Source organism: Mustela nivalis (genome assembly GCF_964662115.1).
Source record: "Mustela nivalis genome assembly, chromosome: 16".
In the NCBI taxonomy this organism is placed as follows: Eukaryota; Metazoa; Chordata; class Mammalia; order Carnivora; family Mustelidae; genus Mustela; species Mustela nivalis.
In genome coordinates, this window is record NC_139035.1 from 45089193 (window position 1) to 45110486 (window position 21294).

The 21294-nt window shown below is 50.0% G+C and overlaps 1 protein-coding gene across 1 annotated transcript; it reads right to left on the reverse strand.

Moving 5' to 3' along the window:
• On the reverse strand, positions 1–21294 carry PM20D1 (peptidase M20 domain containing 1). Its single transcript, XM_082702590.1, has 13 exons — positions 21024–21294; positions 17646–17732; positions 15970–16202; positions 15469–15555; positions 14053–14186; positions 13372–13491; positions 12601–12676; positions 12145–12206; positions 11815–11893; positions 9883–9954; positions 4640–4808; positions 1895–1994; positions 1–714 (listed from the first exon to the last, which is right to left on the reverse strand). Exons 1-13 carry the CDS (start codon positions 21190–21192, stop codon positions 591–593), a joined length of 1512 nt encoding a protein of 503 aa, XP_082558716.1. The 5' UTR covers positions 21193–21294; the 3' UTR covers positions 1–590.

Here is a 21294-nt window from a genome sequence, read left to right on the forward strand (position 1 = left end):
TTGACGCTGCCTTGCTCACTTTATTTGACCAGTTGTTGTGGTAATTACAGGGGTCTTACAATTTGACTAAGTTCTGCTCCAGATGTAGCATCAACTGGAGGGATGCAGGGGCAGGAGAGGAGAGATGAAGGACCAGCTGAAAACGCCAAGGGAAGACAGAGGACGAGAAAGGCAGTTACAGCACAAAGAAACGTTATCAGTGATGGAGGGCAGCCTGGAGAGTGTGCCCTAAATTAAACACTTCTAGAAGATAAAACCTGGCTGAGGTTTTCCAAATCTGCATTTGTCGAGTCAGGCCTTAACAAGCAGCAGTTAAATAACCAGCATGAGACCAGCAAGCCTGGTAACTTGTAAGATCAGGGCATGAAGGCAGTAAATGCTGGTTCAGCGGATGTCTGGAGGAAGGAGGAAGTCAGGCTCCTGCCTGCCCACCCCTACCCCTTGGCCTTTTTGGTGACTCTGGAGTGAGTAAGGCGGGTGGGTGATGGATCACCAAGTGGTTTTGACCCAAAGTTTCATCAACATTAGCTTTCCCCTTGGGTTAGTCACGGCTGAGGTCAGGCACCCCAAATCCAGCTGGCCCCTTGACCTCACAGTTCGTGCTGGTGAGGTGCTGGCTCCTGGTCTGCGTCAGCATTCTGGATGAACTCAAAGAGGAATTTCACCTGGGTCTCATAGGCCTGGACTGAGATTTTCTCATTGATTCCGTGGATGCTGAGCAAGAAAGTTTGGGGAAGAGAGGAGAGAGCCATGTGCTGTAATGGGTATTACAGAGAACCCCTCCACCCCACGTCCCCTGAAGCCACCAGCCTTTGACCCTCCAGGGGTAAGAAGTGAGGTTTCAGGAGACACAAGATCATCTCTCCAGGGTCCAGCCCCATGGCAGAGAACAGTATGGGGAATATAATAAAAATAAAATCCCAGGGAGTTCAGATTCGTTTCCTGCTTGGGAATCTACGTGATAATTGCTCCTCCGAGGGGAAATTATTTTCTGAATTCTCTTTCTCTTAGGCCAGAGTCTCCTGGCCCCCACTTTAATCCCTCTCCAAAAGGAGAGGGAGGGCGACTGCCCAGGGTCGCTGTGGGGCCTTCACTTCACCTGGGAACTACCCATCAGATCTCGTGCTCACGACCTGCCTCCACACAGCGCAACACACAACCAAACCACACATGTACCTTCAAAGATAAATGTAACAGAGAGTAGCAACTTCCTCTTCCCGTTAACAGACAAAACCCACAAAGCTGTTCTTACACTCATATTCAAATGTTTTCGTTCTAGTGGCCTCTGACTTACGGGGAAATTAAACTGGGTATGATAAAGAACAGAAAGGTAAATGGAATTCAACGACCCCACCACCCCCCACCCAGGACTAAAAATTTGCTGAAGAACCCACCCACAAAGTAGTAATTCACACACAGTAGTTGCAATTGGTGATCATGTCTTAGATTCCTACAGTGTGTTTTCTTCTGAGAATTCAAAGCATGTATCCATCTTTGACAACATACGGGTCTGGATTTCACTGAGTCGTCACTGACAAGTCTAGAGTCTCCCTTTTTGGGGAGAAAATTAAGTCCAGAGGGTAAGTACTCCTCCAAAGGGAGGAGGGAAAGGAAGGAAATCAGACCCAAGGGTCCTACTTCTACCAGGTCCTTTCCAATCGCCTGATTATCTCCATCCCCAAAAAATAGTGGCCAATTCCCCTACATTCTGGGGAGTGGCAAGACTCTGACAATGAGGAAAAAGTTGGCTAGTTGGGCTCAATAATGTCTCCATTTTAGTTTGTGCAAACCCTGGCTTTGCCCCATTTTGTGCACTGGCAGGAGAATGCGGTGGCGGTAGGCCAGATGTATCTCCTCTTTGGCCCTTGATGTCCAAAACATCTCCCTCACTCACCTACGGAAGCTCTGAGGAGTCATGTAGAGGGGGTTGAACCGGTAGATGCCAGCAGTGAGGTTTGCATAGTGTCTGCTGTCTGTGTTGCCAATACAAATGCCTAGATGGAGAAAATCAAGAATGGAGCTTTATGGGAGCCGCCAAGCCAAGGCAGATGGGGGAGGTGGGCTGACTGGGAAGTTAGGACTTCTGGGTCAATAAGAACATCACCAGGGCCCTCCAGGGAGCCTGCAGCTGTGAAAAGTTTTGTCCTTCAGGCTACCCATTCTTAAAACCTTACTAAAATGCTCTTTTGGCCAGAAGCATGGACTCTCGTCCCCATGACACGAGTGACCTACCCTTCAAATGACCCAGACCAAAGTGTCCTCTCTCCACGATGACCAGGGAGGCCAATACCTTCATTTTATACCCTTAGCTGGGCTATTTCAGAAACTGAGCTCTCTAGAAATCTAGGTATCCCTTCTTTATTGCCTCAGCTCTTTATACCGCTCTAGCTCCAAAATAAACACCCTCCAGAGAGCGTTCCTGCTCTAAAGTGCAGTCCTCTTTAAGCAGAACATAATTTCCTGTTATTTTTATCCTCTGAAGGATGACTTTGTCTTCCAAGAGTCAAACTTCAGGTTAGGAAAGTCCCAGGACAGTCTCCAGTGTGTTCATCTCCAGAAGACAGTGACAGCTCACCCCACGCTCTGACTAGGGCTTGGGACCTGTCCCCACTGGGAGTGGTCTCTGAGAAAAGACATTCCCCCCACTCTCTACCCCGAATCACCAATTAAAGAATGGTGGGATGATCTGAGATGTTAACTGTGTTTTATTTCATTTTCCACTCCTGGTTTCCAAAGGGTAACTAGGCCCTTCAAACTCCTTGCTTTAGGGATTTCTACCAGTTGATGTCTGCCTATCTTTATTCTGTAAAGACCTAACCTTTAATGGGATTATGGTGGGTGCCCCAGAAGGGAGATGGTAGTTCAGGGAGGCTTTGAGGGCCAAGAAAGAAGAATTGGGACTAAGAGGGCCAGGATAGTGGAGACCCAGGCCTTGCTCTGTGGAAGGAGTTGGAAGAGGTGGCCGACCTCAGAAAGGATGGCTGTCTGGTATGCTCAGGGAGGTGGGGTCTTAGGTCCAGAGTCAAAGATCACACTCCCCGCACAGGCCAGGAAATCAATGGAAATCTCCAACCTGAAGTGACTTTCTAGCTGGGCCATGGATGTCTAAGGTAACTGCCCAGGACCAATGAACAATGGCCCAGGGACTCCCACGCCATGTTGCTTCCTAAGACCTCAAGGACTGGATTAAAAATGAGGTGGTGGTAGGGGTGCCCCAAGACCCTAACAGTTCCTTTAGTTGAATTGCCTGAATAGTGGGACTTAGAGCCAGATTTAAGTCGATTAAAAACCAAGGCTGACCTTTTCACACCTGAGGATATAGAACACCTGAGGATATAGAACCGTGTGCTCCTTAAGGGGCCTGTGCCCAGCATAGAGGCGTGTCCAAAGTTTGCGCTTCCAAAATGAGGGACCTGGGGCATATGGGTGACTCGGTTGTTACGTGTCCAACTCTTTTTTCTTTCTTTTTTTAAAAGATTTTATTTATTTATTTGACACAGAGAGAAATCACAAGTAGGCAGAGAGGCAGGCAGAGGCAGAGGGGAAGCAAGCTCCTTACTGAGCAGGGAGCCTGATGTGGGGCTTGATCCCAGGACCTCAGGATCATAACCTGAGCCAAAGGCAGAGGCTTTAACCCACTAAGCGACCCAGGTACCCCAAATGTCCAACTCTTGACTCTTACTTTTGACTCAGGTCATGATCTCAGGGTCCTGGGATAGAGTCCCACGTCAGGCTCCTAGCTCAGTACAGAGTCTGCTTGTCCCTCATCCCCCACCTGCTTTTGCTCTCACTCTATCTCTCAAATAAATTAACAAAATCTTAAAAAAAAAAAAAAAAGCAAATGAGGATATCCATGATTAAACCTAGATTTTGAAAAACCTGGTCTTAGCATTAGAGCACCCCTCTCCACATCATGGACTGGAGATCCTCAAACTGTGGGCAGCCATCACCTGGTCCCAGGATGCCCTCAGGGGATTTGTTAAAAAGGTGGATTCCAGGGTCCTGCCCAGATCGGGTTAGCCTGAGTCTTTGGGAGTCCAGATTACCTGGACCCACTTTAATGAGTTCCCTAGGGAATCCTCTGCCACTCAAACTGGGGAGCCACTGTCTCCCCAGCCTAGGTTTGGAAGGCAGGCTGGACAGGTAGGGAAGGGGCACAGAGGCACTGCTGCTGGGACTGGTCTGGGCTGGGAGAGCAGAATGGGGTTCCTGCCAATGGTATAGGCAGGGAGGCATTTCTGAGCTCTGATGCTGAGCTATTATCCTAGGATGGGCCAGAACCAGCCTCAGAGAAACTTGGCCCCTTTTGTGGCTCCTCCAGAGAAGTGTGTGTATATGAGTGTGTGTGGTGGTGGGGTGGGTTCTGGGCTGGGCTGATCCTGTCCTCCATGCCAGAGAGGCTGGACTAGGCTAAGCTAGGACCCAGGCATGACTGACCTAATTTATTGTTTCTGCTCTTTTCCTGTTTGCTTTCTGACTTCCACTCCGAGGGGAAAATACAGTTCCAATCTCATCACGAGGGGAGGCAGCCAGATGTTTCCAGGCTGAACAGCTGGGGTGGAGGTGGGGCAGGAGACATTAGAGAGGAAAACGCTTCCAGCCCCCACCTCCCTCCAGCCACAGCTGATGAAGTCATTACCTGGGACAACAGTGCTGACTTCCGGGAAGATGGACTGTATGGTCTGGCGGAGCAGCTGGTAGCCCAAGGCCTGAGAATCAGAGGGGCTGATGGGAAGGGGGTCAACGGCAGTCAACACGTGGAACTGGACCCGGTCGTCAGCCACAATGTTCTTGACGAGGTCTAGAACCTTGAGGGAGCAAGGAGAGGGAGTCTGAATTCGCACTAGCTGCTCTCCCAGTACCACGTGAACTGCAATAGCTCTGATCTCTCTGCAGTAAGGCAGAGCCCTGCAGCACACGGGGGAGCCCATTTCTGCACTGGGCCATCAATTTCAAGCACACCGGCTGTAGGAGATGGAAGAGTTGGGTCTTCCTGGCAAGCAATCTACAGCATGGCGGACTGAGGTTAAGTGTTCAGGGGGTTTGCCTCACAGCCACAAGGCAGGCAGGGAATTAGAAAATTAGGAAATCGCATGTCCTTCCTGTGGGCTGAGTCATGGGCCGGGTGGAATGCAGAAGACACAGCAGAAAGGGGAACACGACCATCTTGAGGCAGGGTTGCAGATGTGATGACCTCACTTCAACCTGGGAATCTGAGACAGTTGAGGAAAGGGTCACACACTTTTCTTCCTCATCTCTGGGCATCCCTGCTTCCTGTTTGTAACCAACTGCACTAGAGCCAGGAAGATGAGCTCAACACAGACAAAAAGTCAGGAGTTGGGGGACTGGTATTCAAGTTTTCTCTCTGCCTCCTTTCCTCAGGAAGGAACCTGAGGAAGCTCCTAGAAAATTCAGTCTGAAACAACTAGAGTTGAATCCAGCACAAGTCCTGGTCCCAGGCAGGACGTAGACCAGACCCTGAGGATCAGGTTACAGGGAGACATGAGAGAATGGACCCGGAGGCTGGCTTAGGGAGGCCCCCTGCCCCAGCCCACCCCATAACCCAGGGAAAGCCCCAGCACCGGTCTCATCCCATCTGATCAGCAGTTGTTTGAACTGCCTCTGCCCTAGAAAGAGGGGTGTCTCACAGCTGAGGATCACCTGCATGGGGGGGGGCATCATCTCAAGAGTACCCCTTTTTATGGCACTGTCCCCTAGAATCATGCTAGGAACTGAGTCTGGAAAGGAATGAGGGTCCTATTTCTAGTTTAGAAACCAGCATTGAGCCAAACCAAACTCCCTGCTGCTGGATTAGTCTGAGGGTGGTAGAGGACAACTCACTTATCAGAGCTTTTTTTTTTTTTTTTTTTTTTTTGATGCCAGCACTTCTGTCCTAAATCCTCTAGTATGTGAATTAGTACACAGTTGTGATGTGCCTTCAACCAACAGGGAAGTTCCCAGTCATCCCCTTTAAGGTTGGTTGGGACTATGCCACTGACCTCTGTCCCAAATTACTCGAACATTCCAGCCTCTGGAAAGTGAAGAGTGCACACAGATGGGACCCCCTCGCTCTGTGAGAGGCCACAGGAGCTCCGATTCCCCACCAACTCTCAGGCCAGGTCCTGATGCAAGAGGAGCGGCCACCTCATTTCTGTGTTTTCAGAACCAGGAACGTAAAAGGCATGCGAGGGATGCTGGATACAAGAACTTGAAAAGATAGGAACCAATAAAAAGAGTGGGCCTTGGCTCATGAACTTGTCCAGGATGATAGTGCCGCTGGGCTGGGTTCTCTGCACCTGGTCTCTGACTTCACAAGGATGAAGCTTTACTGCTTCCAAAGCGCCCCCAGGCTGAGGTGGTACAGAGCCGCACCCGCAAGAGGGCAGGGTTCCTTCAGATGGATTCCTTGGTGGTGTGGATTCCGAGCCAGAATTTGAAGGAAGGTCATGAAATGCATGAAGAGACAGTCTGGGCGGTAGAGGGCGTGCACACAAACTGGGGAGTGACACCCACCTTGCGCTGCGGGGGGCCTCTTCGAGCTGTGTGACCTTGGGCGAGCTCCTTAAGCCCTTGTGAACGTAAGGGTAACTAACAGTAGCGCTGACCTGGGAAGGGGGCTGTGAGCGCTACTCCATCCCGCCTTAGAGCACCTTGGTTGTGAATGTCTTCCTTAAGAGGAACTCAGATGTGGCTTCCTGAGCACCTCACCCCTCTCTTTTTTATCTTATGTATTTTATATCCTCCATGGGATACAGTACTTACAAGCCAGATCAACGGCATCTCACCTCTTTTGAAGTTTGAGGCCTGTGCCCTTGCTGCCTGGAGGCTGTCCCCAGGTTTCTGTTCTGCATCATGTCTTAGGGTAAATGTCACCCTGGAGGACTGACTGCCTGTTCCTACCCCACAGTCACTTTGTGACACAACATCCTAGGGATTTTTTTTATGGTACTTGCCTTTTAAAAAACCAACTTGGGGGGCGCCTGGGTGGCTCAGTGGGTTAAAGCCTCTGCCTTCGGCTCAGGTCATGATCCCAGGGTCCTGGGATCGAGCCCCACGTCGGGCTCTCTGCCTGGCGGGGAGCCTGCTTCCTCCTCTCTCTCTGCCTGCCTCTCTGCCTACTTGTGATCTCTGTCTGTCAAATAAATAAATAAAATCTTAAAAAAAAACAAAACAAAACCCAACTTGGTCATGTACTTGACCACTTGCGTGTTGCTATCCCTTCCCCACTGGAACATTAGTACCATCAGGATGGGAATCTTGGCTGCCGTGCACACCGTTCTTCCAAGTGCTTAGAAGAATGTCCAGCTCATAGCAGCCATTCAGTAAACATTTGGTGAAGCAGTGAATGAAGGAAGGAAGGAATCTTCTGTGCCACGCTCTACAGAGGGGGGGCCATGACCCACCCCTTGAGAAGCTTGTTACCATCCAAGGTGCCATATTCTTCCCCAAGTCTCCTTCAAGTGGGGGCTTCCTGCAACAGCTCCCAGTGATTTTATTTTTACTCCTTGAGGCCCACTCAGAACAAACCTACAGGGCAGCCTTTGACATTTCTGAAGACTGCTCCTCACACAGAGGTGCTGGGGACCTCTCTACACCCACACCATGGGAGACACCAGTCGGAGATGGAGGACGAGGGTTCTGGGAACTGTGCATGCTCCTGCTGGACCCAGCCCAAGGCCCTGCGCCCTTGGCCTTCAGACCAGCAGTGTCTGAGGGTAGAACCCGATGCACGGACAAAGCGGGGGTGGGATGGGGAAGGACCCGAACAAAAGGGTGCTGTGTGCTTTCAGATGCTGGAGGCTTTCCATTCCTCACTGGGCAGGTGGGCTGGATGCGCCCAGGGATTCCAGGGATTTCATGAGATAGACCGGGAAGGAAGGCCACTCTGGTGGGGGACCAGAGAGGAGGGAAGAGTGCCAGCAGCTGGGGAGATGAAAGCCCCAGCTGGTGGAAAACAGCCCTTGGAAAGGGCATGGAGTTGGAATGAGGCTGGAAAAAAACTGGTAGAAAGAAGTTCAATGAGAGGAATTCAGTGATTTCCTGGCCCCATGATCCTCTAGGGAGAGGACAAAGGTTGGCACTCGATGAAAAGCAGCAGAGCCCAGGGCTCACACCGGTCGCAGCTTCCCCCGAATGCTAGGTGACGCCGGGCTGGCCATCAATTCATTCCCCACCCCCCTGCAGGGAGGGGTGTGCCTTGCACCCTGCGTGAGGATGAACAAAACCCTCCAGAGTGAAGAAAGTAGGGAGAAAGGAGTGTGGCTGACCCTCGAGGATCTGCACCAGAGACTCAGGGACCACAACCTGCCCCTAAGCCTGCTTCATTCTGGAATGTACTAGTCATTCCATAGTTGTTGCGCTGCCTCTTGAGATGAGTTTTTGAGGGATTCGATTTGCCTTTTGAACTTTTTTTTTAGCTCAATCTGCTGTTTAAATAAGCTAGCCTTCCTGCAGATGCCAAACATTCTGTGCGACGGCTACTCAAGCCTGTATCTTTCAGGTCACATGTCACTTCCCCGGGGAAGCCTTGCCTGACCCCACGTGAGGTCTGGTTCTCTGTTACGTTCTCCACTAGCACCTGGTCCCTCTTCGTCATAGCACTCATCACAGCTTGCATTTATGCACGGATTTAAATCATTTTTAAATTGATGTTTCCAGAAGGCCACTCACTGTCAGGCTCTGTCCTCAATCCTCTTTACTTCTAATTTTATACATCCTTCCTGTGGGCTTTTATTGACTCTAGAGGTTTCATTTATGTTAGTAACACTCCAGCCTGTATCTCTGGTTTATTCTATCTCCAGACCCGAGGTATTTATAATTGCCGAGTTATAATTTATAAGCTTCTCAACCATTATACCTCTCTCCCAACGTGCTCTACTTCCTGAACTCTCCATCTTTTGGTTAAAGGCATCAGCTCCTGGCCCACAATGCAGGTTAAAACCCTCGGAGCCATCCCGCCTTCCTGTCTCCCCTTACCCATGACGCACGACATTCTGCTGAACCCAGCCTTCTCTGTCCCATCACCGCCACTCCAACCACTGCCTGAGAGGCTGTCACAGCTTCCCAGCTGTCCCTTCCTCCATGCCCACCTCCTTTGTATCGCCACCGGCACCGTCTTCCCAGAAGCACATCTGAGGACATCGGGACCCTGTTTGAAGACCTCTGACAGGTCCCTCTGTCCGTGGCACACAACACCCCGAGCCCCACGCTCCATTTTCACCACCTGCCACTTCTGCCGGGCTGTCCTCCTCTTCATCCTTACTTTACTTTAGCCGGAGTCTGAATGCCTGGCTTCTAGCTAAGTCCTACTTGTCTTTTATATGGTAGCTCACATGTCTTCTATATGGTAGCACTATTTCTACTGGTCAGGAAGCACTTTCTAGACCTTCAGAGACAGTGACAGTCCCCTTCTCTGCACCGGTCCTTCAGGAATTTATTCATCCCAAATCACTCTGGCCCTGGTCTGGTGTGGTGGTTGTGGAGCTAGACCCTTAGATGCGTCATCTTGAGTATATCACTTACCTGCCTTTTTGATCTGTGCCTCAGTTTCCCTGTTAAATAACGACCGTAGGGTGGCCATGGGCATTAAATGAATATGCACATACCTTAGAACAGTGTCACGTACCAAGCAAGCCTGCAGGATATTTCTGCTACTATTGTTATCATTCATCAGACTCCAAGCTCCCCCCGCCCAGAGGTCTCCTAATCCTAGCCACGTTCTTGGAAGCCTCCAGAGAAGGCTGAACAAATGCTATTGGATAAACCAACCAAGGTTGGTTGAAAAATGGTGGCTGGCCAGCCTTGGGACGGCAGCTACACCCACATCCTGAGCACCAAACATCCGTGATACTGAACCAGTGGCTGGGAGCAGAAGTCACACACCTCCTGGACGGTCTGCGCAGAGTCAATCCGGAAGTTGACCATGGCCTGGGCCACTGAGGGGAGGACATTCACCTGGAGAGAGAACCACAAACCCTGGCCTGAGCCACACGTGCCTCCCACCCAGGAAAGGCCAACTACTACCAGTAGAGAAAGAGGAAGCTGATTTGATAAAGACACAGAGCTCCATTTTCTGTCAGCTCCTTGTCTTCCTAGGGCTCCTGACAAGTGAGCAAGAGAGGTGTCTCTGCGATAGGCCAGACCTCCATGCTTCTTGGTCGTGGGGTGGGGGTCACAGAGAGCTGCTCAGTCCAAGACCGTTTTCTCTGAGGCCACGCAGACCTTGCTCTCCTGGCCCCATGCAGCATCGCGGGCTGTCTCCCGCACATGTTCTTTTCCAAGGCGCCTGGGCTGTCCCTGCAACAGCTAATGGTCACTCAGGACAGGGCGCCCTGAGCCACTGCAGGCCCCCATCACGCTGTGCCTGATCCCCACAGGCGGTGATCAGATGGTGGTCTCCCATGTCTAACTGCAAAATGTGCCTCTGTTCTCTGCCTGCCCAGGAAGAACCCAAGACTAACTGGAAAAGAGAACTGGGCTCTGAGTGGAGTTTTTCCTTGGAGGCCATGAGAGAACAGACTCCCCGACTCTGAATCTTTCTTTGAACTGCTATGGTGCAAAAAATCACCAGAGTAGGGGCAGGAGAGCTGGGCTGTTACAAATTAGCCATGGGATTTTGCGTAATTATAACTTGTTTGTGCCTCTGTTTCCAGAATGTCAACTGGGGCAACAATACCAGGAGGGCTGTGAGCAGATTGAAAGGAGTAACAAATGTGACGGTATTCTGGACGGAAAAAATGGCATTCACACGCAAGGACACGCTATTACGATTTCGGGGAATACTCTAGGCACGCTGGTAAGGACAGCTCGGGTCCAGCGGACACACTGGACACTCCGGTCAGTGAAGCTAGGAGGTCAGTGATGTGCCATTCATTGGGGACCAGAGCTCCACGAGGCCACCCGGTAAGCTAGGGGTATGGCGCTCCCTAAAACAGCGCTGGTGGGACTGGTAGTAACTGGGCCAGTCTCACCTTTCTCAAGACTGCAGGAAGGCCTAGGCCCGGGCTATCCAGAGAGGCTGTGGCTTGTTCCTTGAAACAGACACACCCCTTCATGGCCAACCCAACTGGAAGTAGACCAATTTGCTGAAAAGTAGTTCTTGGAAAAGAAAAATCCATCAAAGTCATCATTCACTCAAAGTTTATCTCTACAAGTGAATTTCTCCTAGAACTGAGGTCCTTTCAGATTACCCAGTATTAGTGTGTTTTAGGAAATGACTAATATATGCCTTTAGGTGTTGTATATATCACAAATGTTATTGTAGACTTTTTAAGTGGCAGGTGAGTTTCTCTCTTTTGACTCAGAATAGCACAAGGGTAAAATACATTAATCATGCATTAAATCTGTCGGCAGGATCAACCTTTCCAAGGATGGTGAAGAATAACCAAAAGACCCTTGATGGTAGAAAAGTTAGAACCTTTAGTCTGCCTGATCAAAACGCTAAATATTTAACATGCTGAATGAGTATCCTTCCAGAAATTCCCAATAACTTCCCTTCAAACCAGTATCATGGCTGTTTTTTTTTTTTTTTTTTGAAGGGGTACAGATAGATCCAAGGAACCTGGGAGGGGCCACAGACACCCCCTAAAATACACATATACAAAATCTGGCCAGCAATTTCAGAAGGTTTGTGACCCTCAGCTACATTTGTTTTTGAAGATTACCCAACCGGTACCACTGTGTAGTTCAGCCCTGGGCCTTCCTAGTATACGAACTGCAACCAGAGGAGGAAGAAGGGGTGGGAGACAAAGCCAAAGGTTGGAGAGGTGGGTGGACAGTGAGGAAAAGGTGTAGGGAGGATCCAGGAGATGTTACCTTGACTCCTGCGTTGAACATGGTGAGGGCCACAGTGGTCCTGACCAGAGCGTTGGTTATGTAATTCCTCTCCATATACCTAAAGCAAAAGGACTAAGGTCAGACATTAGGAAGAACCGTCCAATGTGGAGAAAGAATGGGTTAGAAGATCACCCACTTTCCTGACTCTTGGAAATCTTTAAGACTAGGAGGGACATCCTATGTGTGAATCAGATGTAGTTCTGGTGGCAAAGGGATGATTAATCAGGCCCTGTTAAGCCAAGAAGAGGGGACTGGGTAGGGGGTAGGTTTGGGCTGGAGGATGAGAAAGAAGGAAAGATAAAACTTTACCTGCTTACAAGCGGCCCAAATAGCCACAGGTTGCTCAAGATAATATTGGCAGGGAAGGGGAACTGAAAGGGAAAGAACCAGATCAGCCAGATTTCAGAGGGGTCAAGGTAACGGGGTCCCTGTACCCGAGGCCTGGGTCTCTCCCTCCTTTAGATCTGCCTTGAGGGCCCTCAGCGGTAGCCTTGAGTAAGGACGAGTGGGAGGAACCAGCTCCCAAAGGGTGCCTGGGTGTGCCAAGTCTTAGGGTCTCAGAGGAGCACCGACACCCCTGGGAAGAGTCAGATCCTGGCTTTTACTGCCAGCTCTGTCTTGGCTCAGCCTCTGGCTGAAAACAGGTGAGCACATGCACAGCTCTGGTCAGCAGCGGGCCCCTCTACTACTCTGGAAGCTACATTTCTGCCACCCTTTCTTCCTCTTCCACAGCCAACCAGGAATGTGGGAGATGCCTTTTCCCACCTCGTGGGCCAGTTGCTGCAGTGTCATTTTCAGTGGCCCGCTTCCAAACATGTTTGGCATTGGGGTCTGCTCCAGGCTGGAAGAGAAACGGAATTCTCAAGACTTCCCCAACCCCAGTTAAAGGTCGGCGATCTGAACGCAAGAAGGAGGGAGACAGGATTTTTCAACAGGTCTGGCTAGGAGGTGTCGTCCCGTTCACCTGTCACCTCCACCGATGTACCTGTTTGGAGACCTCAACGCCCAAACGGGACACTTCAAGTCCATTAGCAGAAGCTGTCCCCGTCCGGCAAGTCCAAGCAGGTACTCCGACTCTCATACCACCTACCACACCGTAGCAGAATTCTCAGTCTCTGTGGCTACCTGTGAGTTCCCTGAGGAAAGGGACGGTCTGTTCCTGGGCACGGAGCCTTAAACGTTGGTCATCAGTTACATCTTTAACTGAAGTAATATACTTCTTCTTCCCACTTTGCTAAGAACACCCAGCCGGAGGGAAGCTTTGTTGGGACAGACCCTGCTGTGCTCACCCTCAGTCTGCTGCCCTTAGGTCCTGCCCTGGCTTTTACTGCCAGCTCCTGCTTGCAATATGGGTAGATTCTTTTCTGACCTCTAATCCCTGCCTGGGTACTGGTGCCTCTGTCCTCCCAGCAGCCCCCATTGTGGCCTCTCAGCCCAGCTGCAGGGCAGGAAGCTTAGCCTCTTCCAACTCATAGTGGGAAAGTACCAGGTCTTCCATCCCGAGTGCGGCTAGGGAGCGGGGCCCGTGCTGCTTACCGGCTAACAGCGGCCGCGAGGATGCCTATGGTGGTCTCCTTTGGGGGAGCTGAGGAGTGGCCTGGACTCATGTTTACTTCAAGCCTGAGGTTAATTAAACCCTTCTCTGAGACCCCAATCCTGCAGGAGAGAATCAGAGAGGGGCTTCCTGACTTCCTCCCACCCTGAATTATCCCATGGGCCCAGAGGTCTGCCTGTATGGTGGTCCGGTGGTCTAGGAGATTGGCTTCATGCTGCCTAAAAAAACCAACCCTAGGGCGCCTGGGTGGCTCAGTGGGTTAAGCTGCTGCCTTCGGCTCAGGTCATGACCTCAGGGTCCTGGGATCGAGCCTTGCATCGGGCTCTCTGCTCAGCAGGGAGCCTGCTTCCCCCTCTTTCTCTGCCTGCCTCTCTGCCTACTTGTGATCTTTCTCTCTGTCAAATAAATAAATAAAATCTTAAAAAGAAAAAACAAAAAACAAAAAACCAACCCTAGAGGAGAAAGGGAAAGGGGGAACCCAAACCTGGTAGGCATTCAGGAGCAGAGGAGTAAAATAAGGAGTTGCCTCAGTATGACTTACAGACACAAGGCTGGGGTCATCTGGAGGGGGATGAGAATACCTTCCAAAGTTGGGGTGGGCAGGGGTATAGCTCGGTGGTAGAGCATTTGACTGCAAAGTAGGGGTGGGGTACTTTACTCACATAGCAAAGGGCTTCTTGAGGTGGGGAATGAAACCATCCACGATAAAGTTACCCTCGTCCACAATGAAGGCTAGCTTGACACCCCTTGCCTGTAGCAGGGCTGAGATCTTCTGGGCCCCGTTATATCCCGACACCTGCAAACATTGAACCCATGGCCACGGTCCTTTGCAGCCAGACCTCCAGTAGCCAGTGGAGACACATTCAACATAGTTGGGGGCTCTAGAACCATCCTGCCCAGTCTCTTCCTGGGGAAGGGGCAGGGGTAAGGGGCCTAGACAATCCTGCTTCACTAGACCCTGGAATATCACAGCTGGACAGCCAGACCACCCTCATTTCACAGATGAAGAGACTGGGACCCACAGAATGGGGTTACTGGCCCAGGGTCAATGTAGGTGACATCACTGGAAACAAAATACTGATTCCTTGTTCCCTGTTGGTTCTCTTTCTATCACACCCATGTTTCTCAAGGTGTCATGGATGGAACCTGCCTTAGACATTACCAGGGAGTTTGTTAAAAAATTCAGCGCTATGCCTATCGCTAAATGAAAGAAGCCGATCTGAAAAGGCTGTATCCTGGATGAGTCCAACTATAGGACGGTCTGGAAAAGGCAAAACTATGGAGACAGTAAGGAAAAAAAAAATCCGTGGTTTCCAAGACTTGCGGGAGGGAGAGAGGGATGAATAGGGGGAGCACAGAGGATTTCTAGGGCAGTGACACTACTCTGTATGACACTATAATGGACCCTATATGGTGGACCCATGTCACTGTTGGACCAAGCCAACAGAATGGACACCAAGAGTAAACCCCAGCGTAAACTAGGGCTTTGGGTAATTATGATGTATCAGTGTAGGTTCATCACTTGTTTCAAATACCCCTCTGCTGGAGATGCAGACAATGGGGGAGGCTATAAGGGAAGTCTGCAGACCTTCTCAGTTTTGCTGTGAATCGAAAACTGCCCTAAAAAATAAAGCCTTTTAAAACCAAATTCAGATCTATGGCCCAGGGTGTGGGAATCTGCACTTGGGTCCAGGGCCTTAGACCGTCCTGGCACAAAGATACCCAGAGAAGCTGGCAAAACCCCCACACCATAGGGGCGCCTGGGTGGCTCAGTGGATTAAGCCGCTGCCTTCGGCTCAGGTCATGATCTCAGTGGCCTGGGATCGAGCCCCGCATCGGGCTCTTTGCTCAGCGGGAGCCTGCTTCTCTCTCTCTCTCTGCCTGACTCTCCGCCGACTTGTGATCTCTCTCTCTGTCAAATAAATGGGTGAAATCTTAAAAAAAAAAAAAAAAACCCACACCATATTCTGGAGACCCTGCAGCTGGGGAGCAAACTGGCCTAGAGTGAAACTCCCTACCACCCCCACCCTTCCCAAATAGAGGTTCTTGAGATGGTTTACAGGGTGAGGAGGCTTTACCTCTTCATCATGGCCCAGAGCAATGAAGAAAGATCTTCGGGGGATGTAGTTTCTGTTCAGCAGGAGCTCCAGGGCCTGTAAGATCGCCTGGGGTGGGGAGAAGCAGAAGGAAGAGGGAGAATCAGGGCATCGGTGACATACAGCTGCCTGCATCAGGCCTGCTGGGGCTGGCACCAGACACTCTCTTTAAAGAGAACACATTCAAGGGGCCCAGGGGGAGGGTGCTGAGGAAGCTTAGCTCCTTTCCTAGCAGGAAGGAAGCATACACGTATCAGTTCACAGCTGAAAGGGTCCCTGGAGATCATCTACTCCAGTCCTTGTTTCGCAGTTGAGAAATCAAGACCCAGAAAAGGACAGTGACCAAGCGATGGCTGGAACCCAGGTCGCCTGGAGCCAAAGTTCTTTCCACTATAACCCCCTGAATCCCAGGGGTCAGCAGAGCGTGCCCAATCTGGGGGACTCTTTAGGGCCCCCAGGCGGAGGGAACAAAGCATTTCAGACCATCAGAGAGTTCTTGTTGTCCACTGTGCCTTGGCCGTGGATGAAACCATCACGCTCCAAGCCGGAGAACGGGGGCACCTCCCAGCCTTCGTCAGGGGCGGGCACCACGTCACTGTGCGCCATCAGCATGTAGGGCTGCAAGCTGGGGTCTGAGCCTCGGACAGTGAGCAGGTGGCTATACTCTCCTATGACTTCATGCTGAATAAAGCTGGTTTTGAAAATGGTCGGAAAGACTAGGGACAAAGGGATGAAAAGCAGGGAGAGAGAAAGCCAGATTTAACACTTTCCTTTGGATTTCCTACCATTTCATAGATGTCTGCCCGGGGCCCTGCCTTTTTAAAAACATGCAGCGTCCTGTAGGAAGCCTTCCGTCCTGTAGGAAGCCTTCCCGAACAAAGCCAGTGGGATTCCTGATGTGCCTGGTCACTCTCTAAAATTCCTCTTCCTCATATCTTAATGTGCTGCTCCTATGCAGGAATGGGCATATCAAGATTCTATCACAGTGACAGCTGACAGAGGAAGATCTGGTTTGGTGTGACTCACAATATGTTATCACAAGTATATGCTACTGGGCTATGAAGATGAGGAGTGTGTTAAATTTTAAATACAGCAGTCCCCAATATCCAAATTACTTGGAACCAAACATGACTTTTATATTAAAAAGAAAAAGAGAAAGGCCATTTTTTACTTAAAAAATAATATTCCTACTGTGTGTATCACATGGAGAGAAGACTGCTCTGTCTAGCACAAGGCCACACTCCTGTGTGCCGGTGTGGATTTCTCAGGGTCGGTTACTTGGGTTGCAGACGACGTTAGAGAGGGAGTTAATCACTATACACCTGGGCCGACTCCCCCCAGCTCTGACAACTATGGAGGGGCTGTTTTTTCCCTTTGACTTAGGAAGAGGGTCTCACTACTCTCCAGGAGCTTTCCACATGGCGACTGGGGCGTTCCAAGCCTCCTGTTTCTTCTTGACCCATCCCTTCTTTGGTTCACATCGGGGTGACGGGCTGATAGCGCAGCTCAAGGTTGCCAAGGGCCTTGAAACTCAGAAATGAGTCAGTTAAAAATCTGGGGAAGGGCCCAGGTGGATGGAGTGTGTACATAGGTGTGTAGGTGTGTGTATGGAGGTAGGGGTGGGAAGAGCCTGGGGTAGAGTTTCTAGAAACTTGCATGGGAAGAAGGAATGCCTATTCCTACCTTTTTTTTTTTTCTATTTAAATCTGAGTATAGTGACACAAATGTCCCCTCTGTTTTCGGTATACAACGTGCTGTATTCACTGCAAGTGTAGCTACTGTCTGTCCCGACACGTGGCTGTTAGACTAGGACCAACTATATTTGTTCACCTGTGCCCTTTATTCCCCTTCTTTGTTCCACCTGTTGATTACATCATATTTACTGACCATAACATATTCAGGGCAAAGATCAGGAGAGTTCAAACTGCAACCCAACAGGGACGTGCTTTAATTTTTCAAAAGCCAAACAAAGCTTTAGTCTCTACTCTGCATTCAGACTCCTGGGGCACTTCTATTCCTCCCCACTGCGTGTAATAGGCCCACGGCAATTGGACTGTCCTCTGGTCAGTAACAAAAGACACTTCTTCATCACCTTATTAAAAAACCATCTGCCGTTCTGCCCCCCCTCCCCCGCCCCTTTCCACAGCTTGTGGCAAGACCTGTCTGAAGGTATTCTCCAAACTGAGCCAGGGCTGTTGTGTTCAAGTTCTCAGGGCTGAAGGACACTGTTGGAATCTGGATAGCACCTGTCGGGGCAGATAGAGATGGGAGATTACGGATGATAACAACCAGTGGTTTTCCCATAGCTCTCTGTGCAGAGAGAGTTCTGCCTTCTTACTGTGGAGGACAGAACGATCCTATGGGGTTATTTTCTCTAATGCGAAGGTGGGAAAACAAGTTAGAGGGGTTGGATGAGCTACTCAGGACTGTCCTGAAATAAGCAGCAGAACTGGGATTAAAACCCAGATCTTTAAGATTTTTTAGACTAATATATATATTTTTAATTTATTTGACAGAGAGAGAGAGTATGTGCATGAGCGAGGCTAGGAGCCTGGGTGAGGGGCCTGTTTCTCCCTCTGCCTGCTGCTCCCCCACTTGTGCTCTCTTCCTTTTCTCTATGACAAATAAATAAATCTTACAAAAAAAAAATGGTGTGCTGACTATATTCATAGTTGCTTGGATTTACCCAGAAGATTTCCAGGATACAAAGGAAGCTAATGCAAGTAGCTACCTCTGTGTATTTGTGGGGGCAAGAAAATGGTGGTGGTTGGTGGGAAACAGGGCCACAAAGACAGGGTGGGATTGAGACACCCCCGCCCCCACCCCCGACCTCTGACACTATTTTGGGTTTTAACTCTGTGAATGTATTACCTATCCAGAACTAAAGGAAACATTTTTTAATTGGCAAAAAAAGATGTGTGTGTGTGCGCCTGTGTGTGTATGTAATATTCAGCCACAAAAAGTGAAATCTTGCCATTTGTGACAGGATAGATGGACCTAGAGGGTATTATGCTAAGCGAGAAAGACAAACACCATATGATTTTACTCCTATGTGGAATGTGAAGGAAGGAGAGAAAGAGAGAAATTAAACAAATAATCAAATTAAAATAAACATAAATACAGAGAACAGACTAGGGGGTTCTAGAGGGGATCAACCATGTGTGATGGATGGGAACTAAACTTGTGGTGGTGATCATTTTTCATTGTATACAGATGTCAAATTACAAAACTGTACACTGAAATTTTAAAATAATAATAATAAAGAGTTAAAAAAAAGGAAAATAAAGTCCAAGATGGGGGGTAGGGTAGGGGTAGGTGGACAGGAATAGATTTTGTGGATCCTGGGATCCACAGTGGGAAGCTGCTATAAATTGCTTCTAAGCCTCACTCTGCTTCTGAAACCATCATCCCTCCAATGAACCGGAGAAGCCCACTATCCTGGATCCCTACATGAGGGAGGCTTTGTGTGCAGAAAGCAGATTTATTCCTCATGGACTGGCTCACCCAGAGTCTCACTGATCTCTCAACAAAGGCCAGCATTCTGGCACATGATGGAAAGTGTGGATTTAGGGGCCCCTGAGTGGCTCAGTGGGTTAAACCTCTGCCTTCGGCTCAGGTCAGGATCTCAGGGTCCTGGGATCGAGCCCCACATCGCACGGGGCTCTCTGCTCAGCAGGGAGCCTGCTTTCTTCTGTCTGCCTGCCTCTCTGCCTACTTGTGAACTCTCTGTCAAATAAATAAATAAAATCTTTAAAAAACAAAAAACAAAACAAAACAAAAAAAAGGAAGGTGTGGATTTAGAAACTCCTCTACTCCTCAGTCCTTAATCATTTCATCCACTTTACCCAGATGTGTCAGGTCTTAAGTTGCTACTAGGCCTGAAGGCTTTACACTTTGATCCATTATTACATGAAACCCCTGTGGGAGGGGAATGCAGTAAGATAGGAGGTATTGATTAGCTATCCGGAAACACAGTGAGAAGAACACACACACCCAGGCATGCAGCGCATTTATCAAGGGAGGGCCTGTGAAAGATATGCTTCCCTTTGTGAGTTTTGCTAAGGATCCGCCCTGCATCACAGTCCATCACATGTCTCACATAAGGAGATGTAGGCCATATAGCCACATGGTTATAAGGTCCCTACTTTGGGTTCTTTAAATAAGGAATCATTTGCTGTCTTCTAGGTGAAAAGACTCTGGGGTGAGCAGTGTCCCCCGGCTTTCAGAGAACTCACTATTTGTGCTGCTCTGCCTCCAGACCAATCGTTCAGGCACATGGACAATGTATCTTCAATCACGGGGGTTAGCACTGGGTCCCTGCATCTGCCTGCACATGTTTATGTAGGCAGTTTCTTTTAATCCATTATTTTAATGAAAGGGAAAAGACTGGAGCTAAGCCCAGTGGTGAGGGTTTCATTATCCCTTAGAATCTAGCCCTCCATAGAACCTTTCCTCTTTTCTCCTGGAAAAGGCAGACTGAGAAGGCAAATGAGTTTTTTTTTTTTTTTTAAAGATTTAATTAATTAATTTATTTGACAGAGAGAGATTCCAAGTAGGCAGAGACGCAGGCAGAGAGAGAGAGAGAGGAGGAAGCAGGCTCCCTGCTGAGCAGAGCCCGATGCGGGACTCGATCCCAGGACCCTGGGATCATGACCTGAGCGGAAGGCAGCGGCTTAACCCACTGAGCCACCCCGGCGCCCGGCAAATGAGTTTTTAACCTTGGTTTGAGGTCTAGGGGAGAGATGTCTGTTAATTTGGAGAGGAAATCTGCAACATCTCACACCCCAGGGTTTCGGAGTCCTTCCGAGCTGGATGGATCCTACAAGCTAGAGATGCTATCACACCCTGCTCGCTCCTTGCCCTGGAGTCTCTGGGGAAGGTCATTTAATTGACCAAAGCGTCAATTTCCCTCCACTGTAGATAAGATTAAGATAATTTAGTTTTAAATCACAGAGATTTCACAGAAGTGAAAACTTTCTAAGGTTAAAAGTACAGAAGAAAAGGGGCACCTGGGCGGCTCAGTGGCTTAAGCCTCCTCCTTGGGCTCAGGTCATGATCTCCGGGTCCTGGGATCGAACCCCGCGACAGGCTCTCTGCTTAGCGGGGAGCCTGCTTCCCCTCCTCTCTCTCTGTCTGCCTCTCTGCCTCCTTGTGGTCTCTGTCTGTCAAATAAATAAATAAAATCTTAGAAAGTACGAAGTACGAAGAAAAGTATTGCAGTATTGCAATACTAAGGAAAAGCAGGGGGTAGGCTGGGTGATGAGCAAGGCAGCAGGGGCGGTGGTGGAAGCTGGGGAAGATTCCGGACAAAGCAGGGAACACCGGAGTCCCCCAGAAGCCAGATCTGGGGCAAGAGTGACGTCCCCAAGCCCCGGCACGAGGTGCTGGGACTCGGGCTAGTGCTGGTCTGGGGAGTGTGGTGGCGCTCCAGTTCTAGTAATGGACCCTCTGCGGAGGGCGTGGGGCGGCACGGGTTGGGGCCCCAGGAGAGAGGGACCCGTATCTGGGCGAAGCTGGCTGTAGGGGACCAGGCTCACCTTTCAGCGCTTCCTTCATCGCGAAGCGCTCGCCTGGGCTGAACTGAGAAGGGATTTGCGGCGCCTTCTGATGCTTCTGGCCCTTCAGGCCCTGCGATCTGGAGACTGTGGAGGTACCCAGCAGCAGCAGAGCCGCCAGAGCCAGCACGCAAACACACTGCGGAACCATGCTTCCCTCCGGTCTGCAACTGAAGTTTGCACCTCAACTACCGAGACGGAGATTGTCGTCCTGTCATTGCTCTAATTCCCGCAATTGCCTTAGCCCCACCCT

Excerpts from the sequence above, each read along its gene's own strand:
- PM20D1 (XM_082702590.1), bottom strand. The coding sequence starts at position 21,192 with ATGGTTCCGCAGTGTGTTTGCGTGCTGGCTCTGGCGGCTCTGCTGCTG. Across the intron at positions 17,733-21,023 it reads GATGAAGGAAGCGCTGAAAG|GTGCTATCCAGATTCCAACA; the intron begins GTGAGCCTGGTC and ends CTGCCCCGACAG. Across the intron at positions 4,809-9,882 it reads CTGCGCAGACCGTCCAGGAG|GTTCTAGACCTCGTCAAGAA; the intron begins GTGTGTGACTTC and ends TGCTCCCTCAAG.